The sequence below is a fragment of the Lampris incognitus genome, chromosome 8 (genome assembly GCF_029633865.1).
Source record: "Lampris incognitus isolate fLamInc1 chromosome 8, fLamInc1.hap2, whole genome shotgun sequence".
NCBI classification, from domain to species: Eukaryota; Metazoa; Chordata; class Actinopteri; order Lampriformes; family Lampridae; genus Lampris; species Lampris incognitus.
The window spans coordinates 20,512,285-20,528,400 of NC_079218.1; the positions used below are offsets into that span (position 1 = coordinate 20,512,285).

General features: G+C 43.4%; 1 protein-coding gene across 2 annotated transcripts in view; it reads left to right on the plus strand.

Annotated features, from left to right (window-relative positions):
- LOC130117195 (rho GTPase-activating protein 42-like) overlaps nt 1-16,116 on the plus strand; it is a 32,397-nt gene that overhangs the window by 590 nt on the left and 15,691 nt on the right. For both annotated transcript variants that reach the window (XM_056285366.1, XM_056285367.1), the window contains exons 2-3: nt 1,735-1,830; nt 1,966-2,027. In XM_056285366.1, coding sequence (XP_056141341.1) covers nt 1,735-1,830; nt 1,966-2,027 — 158 coding nt within the window. The remainder of the gene's footprint in view (nt 1-1,734; nt 1,831-1,965; nt 2,028-16,116) is intronic.

Below are 16,116 nucleotides of genomic sequence, written 5' to 3' on the forward strand. Positions count from 1 at the left end.
GCGCAGTAAATGCTTTTACCCTAGTGTTTTTCCCAAGACTGAATGATTTTTTGTTTTGTCTTTTGTGGCTTATTCTGTTTTAATATAGTTGTATTAGTTACACAATTAAGTCTTGTCGCGTAGTGGGCCACAGCCTACATTTAGTAGATTCAGAGTCTTATGGTGAAGACTTAAAACCCCTTTTTTTTGTTATTAATTGACACTTGAGTTGTAAGTACTAACGTTTATTTGTTATTACATGCAAATAACTGTTACCTGCCTTACATACAGTGACAAATGTCATTGAAATAAATAAATAAACAAATAAACACATACGTCAATGAAATAATTGACCATTCTGGAAATAAGATGCTCTTGCTCCGTACCGCTTGCATATTAAGACAATAAAAAACACGCAACAGGTTTCAAACGTGTCATTCAGCAAGAACTAGTTTATTCAACTCAAGAATTCAAGAGCCAGTGTATTAATTACTTCTTCTGCTCTGTCACCAAAGGTTTTTTGCAGACACACACAATGACTACTTGTCATTTCTGTTGGCTCCCAACTGCTGCTTCTAGCCGGTTGAGGTCACTGGCCTACATGTTGCTTTGCACACAGGTCATGGAGAATGCTGTCTGCCCCAGCATGATTATACAACAGTGCAAACCCCAAGATTACATACAAATAACATGTATTTGTGTATCTTCTTGTCTTGTGCAAACGTGCAAAACGAACTCATCATTTTCCCAGTTATTAGTGCTGTTGCTATGTTGATAGCTATAATGTCAGCTGTTGGAATTTCAAATCTAATATGAACCTGACCACTGTTTTGTGGGCTACTTCAACACTGATATCCTGACAGTTCTAGCACATGGTTTTTCAATCTGGGATTTCTTTTTTTTCTTTTTCTTTTTTTTAAACCCCCCCCCCTTTTTCCTCCCCAATTGTACATGTCCAATTGCCCCACTCTTCCAAGCCGTCCCGGTCGCTGCTGCGTCCGGGGAGGGCTGCAGACTACCACATGCCTTCTCCAATACATGTGGAGTCGCCAGCGGCTTCTTTTCACCTGACAGTGAGGAGTTTCACCAGGGGGACGTAGCGCGTGGGAAGATCACACTATTCCCCCCAGTTCCCCCTCCTCCCTGAACAGGCACCCCGACCGACCAGAGGAGGCGCTAGTGCAGCGACCAAGTCACATCCCACATCTGGCTTCCCACCCGCAGACACGGCCAATTGTGTCTGTAGGGACGCCTGACAAAGCCGGAGGTAACACGGAGATTCGAACCAGAGATCTCTGTTTTGGTAGGCAACGGAATAGACTCAATCTGGGATCTTTCTGGTAAAGCAGGCAAAGCAACCATCAGAGGACTGGTTGTGATGGTCAGATTACCCACTGATGGTTGTAGCTTGTAGGGATGTGACTAAAAAAAGTGGACATACAGTCACTGTGGCACAGGTTATATAGTGAAAGGTTTATGACTGGTGATGAGTGGTTTATGACTGGTGTTTGTGATGTTGCTTCCAGCCTTCAGAGGAAGAGGCACTTGGCATTTTAATCGATAAATGACTTCAGCTCTGCATACAAATGTGCATGCCAAATATTCGTGTGCTATTTATTCATCGAAATAACTTAACTAAATTATTCTCATAATCAAAGTAAGGGCAATGATAAGATTATTGTGTATCATTTCTTTTCGTCTGTATTTCCTCTCTCTCTCTCTTGCTCTCTCTCTCTCATTCTCTTGCTGTCTCAGGTCTGTCTCTGGCTGTTCAGAGGTTCTCCCAGTCTCTTCAGGACTTTCAGTTTGAATGTATCGGAGACGCTGAGACCGATGATGAAATCAACATAGGTGAGATGAAAAATATCTCAGACTAGCTCTAATATTCTGTTATATGTTGAACAGATAGCTAAGATGTGAACAGTCTCTTGGGATTGGATTGTAAGTCGAAACCACATACATTAGTATGTCATCTCTGTCTTGCAGCCCAGTCCTTAAAGGAATTCTCTCAGCTCCTGAACACTATGGAAGAGGAGAGAAGACGATTAGTAAGAATTGTGTGTGTGTGTGTGTGTGTATGTGTGTGTGTGTGAGAGAGAGAGAGAAGAGAGAGGGAGTCTAGGTATGTGTCATGCTTATAGGATGTTAAGATTTCAAGATAAAAAAATCTACAAAAATGTGGAGTCATTATTCATCCTGACTTTGCGAAGGACCATTTCAAGTTCATGTTTTTTGACTGCCACGAGTTTACATACAGTAGAAATTTAATTTGTGTTAAAGAATAGGTTGGCTTTTCTGAACCCAGACCTCATGAACACATTGTTGGACATCACTGCCCATTTTGGAAATGGAGATGTATCATGGCTTTTTAAAGGGTTAAATGATTGCCCTAGACTGTGTTGAAGCCAAGTGAGGAGATTCAGCAAAGTGTAAGGTTTCTTGCTGTTGAAGCAATCAAGTGGCATTTTTGTCTGTACAGTTCTATATCACGCCCAACAATGTTTTAATGAGGTCTAGTTTAAAAAAGAGAAACTATATTTTAAAAGCACAATCCACACTCGATGCACACAGTGGCTGGCCTTCTCACTTCTGTTGTTTTGGTCAGACTTTGTAAATTTTGTTCACTTTTTTACTCGTGAATGAGGAAAACAGCCAGTGTTGCATTGCCTTCAGTTCCTTAAGGGGTTTTCATTTGTCTCCATTTCACCAGTACACATTATCTTGATGCATGCTCAATAATCCAGCTAAGGAAATCACAGAAAGTAGAATCAGTTCATCTGGGCATAACGTTTAGAGGGAGAAACGTTTCATCACTCATCTGAGTGACCTCATCAGTCTCAACTGACTGCAGGTATCCCCAACCTCATAAACAGCACAGTTGCATAATGACCTAAACCAACAATTGGTTTTGTATGCAAATTGGCGTGACCATTAACTAGCGTTTCAATGACCATGTGTACTATTTACAGAGGACTGGGGAATAGTTGCAATCACATTATTGTAAGACAGCAATAGATGTACTCTTAGCCACCCCCCCCCCCCAGTTCAAGGATGGTTGTTCCTTCTTAACATAGATGGCCTCTTTGACTCCCTGTTCAACCCAGCGTTCCTCCCTGTCAAGGATGTGCACATCCTCATCCTTGAAAGAGTGGACACTGGCCTGTAGATGGGTGTAGACTGCAGAGTCCTGGCCTGACACGTTAGCTCTCCTGTGTTGTGCCATCCTCTTGGCCAGCATCTGTTTGGTTTCCCCAATGTATAAGTCACGGCAATCCTCTCGGCACTTAACACCATACACCATATTGCTGTGTTTGTGCTGGGGGACCCGATCCTTGGGGTGCACCAATTTCTGGCGCAGCGGGTTTTGGGGTTTGAGAACAACTGAGACACGGTGTTTGGATATGAAACCAATCGTTGGTTTCGGTTGTTATGCAGCTGTGCTGTTCATAAGGTTGGGGATATAAAATGTAACTTGATTGATTGATTGATTGATTGATTGATTGATTGATTGATTGATTGATTGATTGATACTTGCAGTCAGCTGAGACTGATGAAGTCACTTGGATGAGATGAGTGAGGAAACTTTTCTCCCACTAAATGTTGTGGCCAGATTTACTGATTCACCTTTCTGTGCCCAATACACATTGTTGAACCGATGGTGGATATGTTATGTTTCTTGTTGTCAATAGAGCGCTCCTATTGACGCAGTACTCCACATAGCTGTGGCGGCGCTTACCATTACAGATTGTTCCTGTAATGTTTAAGCTCCATTGTAATGAGCCTGCTGTAACCGACTAACTACAGTGAGTAGTGGTCATATAGCCTACATGTCAGAGAATGTTCCCAGAGTTTTTTGAATGATAGATACTCGATATCTTTATGTTGTTTTTCATTCTTCATCCTTTTCAATTTTTTCTCCATCAGTTTCTGTATTTAAATCTTTTGGTTCACTTTAACTGGACATTATTGCAATCAGATTAAGGTAGCTATACAAAACTTTAGACAGCTTCAACAACCTATCATAAAAGTCACAGCACATGTAAAACATGTAAAAACTGGTTATTCTGAAAAATTTCACCCTGAAACCGCGGCGGCATTGAAAATCTTTCTGTGTTGGAATGTGCACAGTACACATTTAGAGACGTCATCTCCTGCAGAACAATGAGAAAAAGGACCACGTGTCTTCACGTTACAGCTGGCCCCGGTTTTATTGGACGGCAACCTAGTCTTGTTCATCCGCTAGCCAGCTGTGATTACTGGTTAACCTTTCTTGCAAGCCATGCAGTTTCCACAGAATGAGAAGGCGAACGGATCCCTTTCCATTTCTTAAACCTGCATTTCGATGAGCATTAACATCATGGACGTAGTTGCAAAGCCAAACACCATAACACCGCCGTGGGCACATTTTGGTTTTAAGCCAAATGAAAAAGGAGAGCCCAATAACTTGGAGGAGGCGATTTGTCGGATTTGCAGCAAAAAAGGTGGTGGTCATAAGCGGCACTACCACAAATTTAAAAAATCATCCACCACCCCACCTAATTCGCCGAAGTTGGACCTTGGAAAGACAGCCACCGCCACAAAACATTTCAAGATGGCGGCCTGAGCAGACGCTCTTTGCCACTGCTCATCTGTTGTCGGCTGGATTTGCTGTCGTTTTCTTTTTTGTCTTCCTCGCCTTTTATATGTCTGTTTATTGTTTAAGTCGGAGAGTACTGCTGGCGTCATGTGTGGCTGCCGCTTTTCCCACCGTCTTCTTTCCCCTCTCTGTCCCCGTTTTTTCGGCTCTCCTTGCTAGCCGACCAACTAGCTAACTGGCTAACTTCCACTCGGCTAACGTTAGCTTTACGTGAACTCTGACCTTCTGGTTCTGCACGCTAGCTTGCTGATCTGGCTCCGTCCCCCAACCCCCGCTGGATTATTTATTTTATTTTCCCTCGGCAGTGGACACTATCCCTCTTTGGATGGACCATCATCAATTGGGACTTGCATATTCTGTACATCACCATTCCTGGGGGCACGCCCCTTCATATCGTGAGTGGCTAGCCCCAACCCCGTCCGTGCTCTATGCTATCCCTCCTATGCTTCCAACGTTATTACCCCACCCGTCAACTGGTGTCACGAAACCAATACTCTGCCCTCTTCTGTTTTTACTTAGGTTCGTTCCCCTTATTACGACTACATTGAATACCCTGGTTTCCCTTTTTAGTTTCTCCCCTGATTAGCTTCCCTCCTCCTCCCTTATACTACTCTCCCGATGAATCCCTGACCCTCAACAAAAACTACCTGCTATCCTGTATTGCATGCACCTCCGCTCTGTCTGCTGGAATCCTCCGCTGCCGCCGTTTTCGCCATCACGGCCCCAGACACTCCCACCATCCTTCCACTAACCCCAATATCCAAACGGTATCCCACATCCAAACCCTATGTCCCCCCCCCCACTGCACCTCCCCGCACTGCTAACCTGGACAACCTCAGACCTCTCCAGCATGCCCCCACTACATTGCCTTCTCATTCGATAAACCTTGCCCACACCCGATCACTAAATAACAAAGCCCCCATCCTACATGAAATAATCCTGAATAATTCATTTGACTTTCTCCTGCTCACTGAAACCAGGCAACAACCTGACGACTTTTTCTCCCTCAACAAAGCACCCCCCACCCCCCCTCCCGTTTTGGCTACATCTGCAGACCCTGTCCCTCCTGTCGTGGAGGTGGTCTTGCTGTTGTATTTAATCGGAATTTCAGGACCGCTGAGCTCTCACTCCCCACCGTCTCATCATTTGAATTCCTTGCCTTTAAAACCTGCTGCTCAATGACTGTCATTCTCATCTACTGGCCACCCACACCAAATCCATCTTTCCTGTCTGGCCTCTCTAAACTCCTCACAATAGCCTCATCTCTCTCCTCACGCTTACTACTGCTTGGTGATTTTAGCATCCACATTTATTTACCGACCTGTAAGTTTGCATCAGAATTCATCACTCTATTGGACAATTTCAACCTCACCCAGCACACACTTTCCCCACCCATGTCAAAGGCCATATCCTTGACCTGGTCTGCTCTGTCAATTTACCAGTACACAACATCCATTCATCCCCAGAACTGGATGAGATTATGCTCTGTCAGACCATAATCTCATCCAATTCACTATTTCATCCCCAACCCCTCGGCCACACCTCCTCAGAAAAATAACATTCTGCAATACTAAATCTATTGACCCCCTCCAACTCTGATCTGCTCTCCACTGCTCTGCCCCTGGAACCAGCCTCTACCTCACCTGATGATCTCACCAATCACCTCAACGCCACGCTGTCTGCCTCCCTCAGCACACTGGCCCCTCTCAAAACAAAAACAGTGTCCTTCAACACCTCTGCACCCTGGTTCACACCTGAGCTCCGCACAATGAAACTGACTGCCCGCCAACTGGAACGACTCGTCAAGAAAAGATCTCTCACTGTCCATCAAGAAGCCCACAAATTCCACCTCTCCACCTACAAAGTTGCCCTCACTGCCGCCAAGTCTGCCTGTTTTTCCACCGTCATTAATGACTCCAACCATAACCCCCGCACCCTCTTCTCCACTGTGAACAACCTCCTCAAGCCCCGTGCTGATGCCCTCCCCAACTCTACTCCTGAACAACGCAACTCATTTCTCCAATTTTTTGCAGACAAAATCGCTGCTGTTAACAAATCACTGTCCCCTGCATCTGCCTCGGCAGCCCCTACCCCTGTCCCTCTTCTCCCCATTACTCTTGACCTCCCTATCCCTTCCCCTGATTGCCGCCTCTCCCGATTTATTCCAGTTGCCCCTCCCACTATCTCTGAACTCATCAGCTCATCAAAATCCACAACCTGCTCCCTAGATCCTCTCCCCACCCCCTACTGAAGAAATGCCTCCCTGCCCTATGCCCCTGCCTCACCAACCTTTCCAAATTCCTCACTGTCCCATGGAATTGTCCCCTCTGCTTTCAAAACTGCTCATCACCCCAATTCTCAAGAAACCTGGTCTTGATCCCTCCTGCCTCAACCACTACTGGCCAATCTCCAACCTCCCCATCCTCTCAAAAACCCTGGAACACATTGTCGCCACACAACTCCAAACATACCTACATTCCAACAATGTACTCGAACCCCTCCAGTCCGGTTTTCACCCACTCCACAGAACTGAAACTGCACTCCTTAAAGTACTCAACGACCTCCTCACATCTGCTGATACTGGAGCCCTTAACATCCTCATCCTCCTCGACCTGAGTGCAGCCTTCAATACTGTGAGCCACAACATCCTGCTCACCAGATTGAAAGATGTCATTATTGAAGGCACCGTACTCAGCTGGCTGCAGTCCTATCACTCCAACAGGTCACACTTCATCTGACTTCACAACCACTCATCTGTTCCATCCACAGTCACAAAAGGTGTTCCCCAAGGTTCTGTACTCGGCCCACTCCTTTTCATCATCTACATCCTCCCTCTTGGTCAGATTCTCTGCCATTTCAACCTGGACTTCCACTGTTATACTGATGACACCCAGATATACGTCAGCACCAAATCCCCTCACAATCCACCCCTCTCTCACATCAACTCCTGCCTGTCTGCAATTAAAGTCTGGATGCAGCAAAACCTCCTCAAACTCAACAGTGACAAAACTGAATTCCCCTTCATTGGCTCCAAGTCCACTCTCAGCCAAATCAACAACCTCGCACTCACCATCTATGGCACTACTGTCTCCTCTTCCTCCCAGGCATGCAACCTTGGTGTGATCCTTGATCCCACCCTCTCCCTTGAGCCCCATATCTGCCAAATTGTCAAATCCTCCTTCTACCACCTTCACAACATTGCAAAAATAAGACCCTCTCTCACACGCCCTGCTGCTGGGACACTGATCCATGCCTTCATCTCATCCCACCTTGATTACTGCAACTCACTCCTCTATGGCATCAGTGCTAGCTCTATCAAGAGACTGCAGTTGGTCCAGAACGCATCCGCTCGACTTTTAGCTTTCACCGAATCCTGGCACCACATCACCTCAGTCCTAAAACACCTCCACTGGCTACCCATCTCCCACGGGATCAGTTACAAAATCCTGATTCTCACTTATAAAGCCCTTCACCAACTGGCTTCCCCATACCTCACCGACCTCCTCTCCCCCTACCAACACTCTTGGTCCCTAAGATCCACCTCAGCCTCCCTTCTCTCTACCCCCAGGTCCAACCTCCATGGCTTTGGTGACCAAGCCTTCTCCAGGGCAGCTCCCAGGCTCTGGAACTCACTCCCCCAAATCATTAGAGACTCAGAATCCCTCCCACTCTTCCAATCCCGTCTCAAGACACACCTCTTCTCCATTGCCTTCTCGTGCCCCCCCCCCCCCGCCCCTGATCTGAGGCAGACTAAGGACTGAGCACTCGACCTGCTGCCCCCTCCACTTGGAACTCCCTCCCCAAGCACATCAGAGACTGCTGCGATCTGCCCACATTCAAGTCATTAATCAGGACTCACCTCTTCAGACTTGCTTTCATCTGTGATTTATGTTGTGTTACATGTTTTTGGTGTGCTGCTTTTAAGTTTATTCAAATTTATTTAAAGTGTCTTTGAGTTCGATGAAAAGTGCTATATAAAATAAATGCATTATTATTATTATTATTATTATTACTAGTTCTATCTTGCAATCGGCTGTTCCTGAAGCTTTCAGACGAGTGTCTAAATATAAACGTGACAGTACCAGATGGTGCACATTAACAAGACAGTGTAACACGGTATATAGCCAAAGAAATGCAGCCCTTCAATACGGTTGAAAAACCAGCATTTAAAGAAATCCTGCAAAAGTTTGACAAGCAGTACGAATTACCAGGAAAAACATACATCTCGAAAACTGCAGTCCCCAATTTATACAACCAAGTGACATTCTCAAGGATAAAAAAAAAACACTTTTACTCAGCCACTACAGACATATGGTCAAGCTCAAAAATGACCCCATACATGAGTTTAACAAAACATTACCTCACCACTGACTGGACTCTACAGTCAAAGTGTTTAGAAACAAGATATACACCCGAGAACCACACAGCTGATACACTTGCGGAATGCGTTCAGTCTGCTTTGGCAGATTGGGCAATAGATGAGCAGAAAATGTCCTGCATAACCACAGATAATGGTTTTAACATTGTGGCTACAATAGGCAAACTCATCTGGCCATGGCTAAATTGCTTTGGCCATAATCTCCATTTAGCTGGCACAAATGCCATAGCAAGTGAGACGGAATGCACAGCTCGCGCCTTGGGATTGTGTAGAAGTCTGGTCGACACTTTCAACCTCAGCTGGTTAGAGAGACCTGAGAAAGGCACAGACCGAGGCCAATCCCCCAACACAGTCTAATTCTGGTGAGTTATTAATTTATTTATTTAAAACATTTATATAAGTCAATTTGTAAACATAGTCGTTTTTATTCATAATTCACTTTTATATTATTTATCATTTACACTTGAAATCTGGGCATGAGCAGTAATTTCTCTCTATTAGATGCTGTAGAAAATGTTTTGAAATTGAAACCATTAATGTTAGGTCATTGTCATGTAATCTTGTTGTAATGAACAAAAGCCTTAACAAATGTGTTATCTTTCATGAAGGATGTCTCTACACGATGGGATGCCAAGCAAAAAATGGCAGAGAGGCTGCTGGAACAACTCCCTGCCAAAAGACACATCTTGATCGATGACAGAAAACATGGGCACCTCAACCTGCCCTGGCAGGATACATCTCTCTTGGAATCCATCAATGCAGCACTGAAACTGGTGATTGATTTTACTGATGTTCTAGCAGGGGAAAAGTATGTGACTGTGTCCTCTGAAGCCTATGCTGGGCCTTTTAAAGGGAGAACTCTTATCCCCAGACCCCAAGGACACCACACGCACAGCAAACATCAAGAAAAAATGTGCTGTGTTCTTGATGAAAAGTACAGCGCAATGTCACTTCAAGAGCTCCTGAGAAAGGCCACCCTCCTTGATCCAAGGTATAGGGACAATATTGGGGATGCACTGGTCGTAGATGACACTAAGGACCAGCTTTTAAGGGAGATGATGGAGATGAGAGGGGAAGGAGGCAACAGTGACAGACGTGGGGATTGCAACAGAGCTGCGGCAGAAGATGATGGATCTGCATCTCCTGCACTCAAGAAGAAGAGGCTGTGCGACCTGTTGCAGAGCAGAAGAATCCAAATTGCTAACCAGGCTGTGACAAAAAGAGTGCGGGCTGATACTGAACTGAGACGGTACCTGCAGGAAGAAACACTGGATCTCTTGGTGGATCCTCTGATGTGGTGGCACGACAACCAAGCAAGGTTCCCTTTGATGGCGAAGTTAGCAAGAAAGTACATGTGCATTTGTGCAACAAGTACTGCCACTGAGAGAATGTTCAGTATGACTGGCAACATCGTGACCCCAGTGATATGTTGCCTTAAGCCAGATAAAGTCAACATGTTGGTGTTCCTTGCCCAGAATCTACCTAACCAATGAGAAGCATGACTGACTGTGGTTGTGGTTGACAAGGATATGGCCTGTTTTGGCCATAGTCCATTTTTTATTTTTGATTATTGGTACCTTCCATTTTCAGTAATTGCTTTGTATATTTAAGTGTCATATCTGCCCTGTGTAATTTTTGTTTTTCAAAGTCTAGAAGGCAAACAGAAATTGTGATTTTTATTATGTTCTAACGTTCAGTGCCAATAAATGGCTCTTCTTCCTCATAAAGTTTGTGTGTATTATTAAAGTATGATTAGGCTTATACTATAATAGTGGCATAAAATGATCTGAAAAAGACAATTAAACAGTTAATTGCAATTATTTGTATGACAATTAATCGTCAACTAAAATTTCATGATCGTGACGGCCCTAGTGCCCCATGTCGTTCATCGCAGGAAAAGGACTTTGATTGCCGTGCAAGAGCGATCTCGAGTAAGGCTGGTATCTGGGCAAGATTTAGCCTTGTGGTGTAGGGGCAGGCTTAGTTTAGTAGTTGGTCTAATTTCACGTGAGAAAAGTGTTGTTAGTTGAAATCATCCGTGATCTAGATACACACTGCGATTTACTTAGGAAGTGTTACATAGACCGATTGTTAGTTTAATTTTTTTCCCTTTAATTTTCCTTTTGCTTGAATCTTCCCTCGTTAGTTGAGAAAAGTACTATTGTTTGAATTCAGTTGCTATTCAGTTACGCACACTGATCTACGTAGTTTGCTAGACAGACCATCTACTTTTTTTTCATTTGATACTTTCATTTTTGTTTCTTTTGGTTGCTACCTTGGTTGATCGATTGTGTACCTGATCTCTTTCTCTCTCTCACTGTCTTTGTCTTAACTTTATCACATGCTTTCCGCCTGCATGCTGGCGCATAGCCTTCCACACACACATACTTCCTCCTTTCAGTGCAAAACGATGCGCACTCACGCGTGCACGCACACACGCACACATCTCCTCTCCAGTGCACATGCACACACACACACAACCTCCCTTTGTTCTTTTCGGCACCATTTCCTCGCCGCCTGCAATAATGCACGCACCCACACACACACATACACACACACAAACGTGCATTCCCCCTGTCAGTACACACAATGCACACACACACACCCATATAATATTTGCACAGCCTCGCTACTTCATATCACGCTTGCCTTGATCATTACATTGCTGCTCATCATTGAATGTAACTGATCAGTATTAGTTAGATAATTAGTGTTAATTAGTAGTAGTGTTGATTATTTTAATAAATTGTTTCATTTTTGCCCTGCCCGTTTTTGCTGCAATATTCATTGAAGCCATCCTCTTGTCAATTAATGCACTCCAATTGGTGCAACATTGATTATTCAATCACCTTGAATGGTTCAATTATAACTGTTGAACACCAAAATTAATGGTCAATAATTTTATGAGACTGATTCATGAGACTGATTTGATTATTCCATCAATTTTAGTCGTTTAATTATCATATATTAAACACCAGAATTAATGGTTGACAAATTTACAAGACTGATTTTATGAGACTGATTTTATAACTCTATTGCACCCACAAATAGTTATGGCAAAGCAACTTCGCCAACTATGTTGACTGTTGTTGTTGTTATTATTATTATTATTATTGTTATTATTGTTTCTTTCGTGTTTCCTGTTTTACATCCTGTAGAGCCGGGTCTGAACTATAGACCTGAGGCACTATAGGGCAGATGTCGCTTGATTGACAGTACTCGTCATAATGTGTGCGCTGTTCCAAGTAGGGCGATCTTCTGGTCTGCATGGATGTTGATGTTGCCTGGGTTACAGTTGGTGAACTTTTCCATTCCCTTCTTCATGAGTCCTAGAGCACCACTGGTGTTGTTTTGGTCTTCATTCCCCACATCCTATTGATTTCAATCTCCAGGTCTTTATACTTGGTCAGTTTCTCTGTGACTTTCATTGAGGTGTTTTTTTAGGATGGTATTGCCATGTTGATGAGCATGCACCTTGTTTGCTTCCTGTCCTTGATAACGATGTCGGGCTTGTTGGCTTTTATCTCTCTGTCAGTGTGGATGGGCATGTCCCAGAGGATGGTGACATCATTGTTTTCACTTCAACATGATCATTCGTACCACTTCTCGGTTGTCTTGATCTTGTAACTCCTGCAGATCTTGCAGTGCAGATATGCTGCTGACTTGTTGTGCCTGTATATGTACTCGGTCTTTGCCAGTTCCGGGCAGCCTGAGACAATGTGGTCGATGGTTTCTTCGTACATTCCACAGATTCTGCATTTTGGGTCTGTTCCATCTTTGATGATGTGATGGTGATAGGATCGCATTATAATTATTATTATTATTGTTATTCATCCAAGATGCTAATTTTCTTCACTCTTGCATCTTATGAGTTAAAAGTACAGAATGGTATAAATTTTGTCTCCCTATTTCTTCAGCTTGAATCCTCACTTGTCACATTTCGTACTAAAAAATGTCATTTAACATACAGCTTCTATTTCAAAGTTGAGTAAGTCAGCAATTTACAAGTCGTTCAAGTCAAAAACATTAGCATCAAAGTGTTTTCCATTGTCTGTATTGCACTTCCTCGGGATAATACAACCAAGAGCCAGGTCAATATTCAAAAAGTATCTGAAAACCATAAGATGCTAAAGCATGGCTTTGCAAATGTCCCTGCTTGTCAAATCTTTTTCAGGGACCTTCAGTTGGTGCAGCCCAGCCACCACATCCAAGCTCTTTCTCTGCATCTGGCTATCATACCTACATGTTTGTTAAAAAACTGAAGTTGATATTGCGAGCTAACTACAGTGTGTGCTCTGTAGTGATTCCTAGATGTGATCCATTCTCTAGAAAGCCTAACTCAACCAGAGGCCCTCGTGGAGGAGTGACTGAAGTCTGGCACAGTCCATGTCTGACTCTTTGTGCAAGTTTGTGTTCATGCGCGAAACGTGTGTGTGTGTGTGTGTGTGTGTGTGTGTGTGTGTGTGTGTGTGTGTGTGTGTGTGTGTGTGTTTGTCTGTGTGTGCGTATGCTTGCATGGATTGGTAGGGGAGGAAGCATGTGGAACCTATTCTGCCAATTCCCCACTGAGACTTTGAGCATAGCATTCACTGCCTGGGAAAGTCTATAAAAGGAGCCTGTGTGGATTTCTCTCTCTCTCTCTCTCTCTCTCTCTCTCTCTCTCTCTCTCTCTCTCTCTCTCTCTCTCTCTCTCTCTCTCTCTCTCTCTCTCTCTCTCTCTCTCTCTCTCTGTCTGTCTGTCGCCCCTCTTTCTCGCGCCCCCCCCTCGCTCTATTGCTTTCTATTGCTTTCTATGCCTTTATGTGTGTATGGATGTGGGCAGGATCTTTTTTTTTTTTAAGTGGCACCACTGAAACAGTAGGCTAAATTACAAAGATCATTTCTAGCAACTGGGTTGATTTGATGGACCAGCCATCTTAAGCTACTATTTGCCAAAGTAGATGATATTGAGATAAGACAATGACCCTTGATCCTCCAGTTTTGGGGCTGGCCCAGGCTATGATTTGTTGAACAAATATTGGGCGGCTTAGGGGTCAACACTGTTGCCTCACAGCAAGTGGGTCCTGGGTTCAGTCCCAGCTTTTCTGTGTGACGTTTGCACAGTCTGGATCTCCCCCAGGTACTCCGGTTTCCTGGCACAGTAAAGTGGATTAGATACTGAATGTTGTGGGTGCGGGACTGCTGTGATGGACTTGTCCTTGGGTGTCAAGACACACTGCCTTCTGCCCAGTTCTTGCTGGGACAAGCACTAGTTCCCACAACCAGGGGATACAGCAACTGAATGAATTAAGAAATACAATATTACCAGAATGATTGGACAGCCAACATTCTGAGTAAAGACATCATTGTACAAGACAAGAGCGGGTAAATTAAGTCTGAGTTCAAAATTTGTGGCCCCAAGGACTGATCAAAACTAAATGTGGGTAATGGAGCCTAGGTATTTATTGTGTGACTGTAGTTACTCCTTTTTTGGGTTCTGTAAAACTTGCATGTCTGTTCTTAAATTTAAAATCGCATAAAAATCCGCAAAGTGTTTACACTGTGATGATTTCATATTATACTTAAGCAATAGCTCATGTCAGGCCGTGGTATATTTTGATATAATCACAATATACCACGGCCTGGAGTGAGCTATTGCTTTTTAAAAGGGTTACCAGATATGGCAATATGAAAGACAGTTTTTATTAACATGTTCATAAAGCATTGTTCTTACAAAGAAATAGGTCCTCCTGGCTGCCTGCACATAGTGCAAGGCGGTTGCTTTGCAACCTACTAGCTTATTTTGTTTATCTTTTTTTCATCACAGATTTATTTCATCGTTTGCCTAGTTCTTTATATTAATTTGTATGTTGAGCTCACTCAACTCACTTGCTCACACACGGAGTGATACTGAATTGTGTAAAGGAATTAGACGTCTTCGCCGTTGTTTACGGTTATTATACCTTGGCTACCAACCAATCAGATTGCTTTATCTGAGCAATCTGTTATCTCCAGTAAACCAAAGTACAACACTAACCCTGCCCAATGGGTGGAGAGCGCATCTAATAACACTGGTACAAAAATGTCATACTGCATTTTTTTCTGGGGATGCAAGTGTAAATCCTAAGATTTCGCCTCACGGTTACTTTTATCGCCGTCAGAAACATAATCCCCAATCAGTTATGAAACCAAAGGAGAGGTTTTGGCACCCAAGAATATATCTGTTTCAGTTTTCAAACAGAATTATTTTGAATTTACCATCTGACAACGCAATTGATTAAGACATTGTTTGAGTCCAAACAAAAAGGTTAAGCAGATGACAGATTTCTAATATTGTTGATTGACATATTGTTGGAAAGGGTCTGAGCCTGCCCTTCTATACCTGTAGAAATAAACAAACCATGCATTTGATTTTGTGTTGTGTGTTAAAATGGGATATTGATACAATCAGCACCTTGGACAGCTCTTATCTAGGGCATTGAAACATGGGCTTTTGTTTTGCATAATTATGTATATGAACCAATGCACACAAGCAAACTGCTGCATTTCTACTGCATACCCTGGCCTCAAGCCCCATGTCAGCAAACATCTGATGTGTTCCTGGAGCAGGGCTCGTTGAAATTTCCCTTTTGGGACAAAAAACGTATCGCATTATTGTTGTTGCCATCACAAAATCAGACAGGTCCCTAAGTTCAAGCATAAATTTAGACTGCAACAAATCGAGGTCAGTAATCACTTGCACGCTTAATATTTTCCGCTGATGTTGTCAGAGAACCCTAAAGTGTGACATAAACATGTATCGCAACAATATATATATATACTTAGCACAAAAAAATAAGGAAATTTGTGTTTGGTAGATTATTTCTTTGTTGTAACAATGCTTCTTGGCAATAAATCTTATACCGTTGGAAAGTCTGTTTATATCCCTTTTAAATGGGGCCACATTTGTAAGGAACATACATTTGTGGGATGAGCAGCAGAGCTGAGTATGTGGGTTGCGCCCATGAAAATTTTGCCAAATCTTCTCTGCCAATGCCAAACAGCTTATTTTGCTGTTGCTATTGACTCTTGTTTTGAGCTTCTGGTACCCCAGGTGCTGACAATCAGGTGCCTGATATTGCCAAGAAGCATTGTTACAACAAAG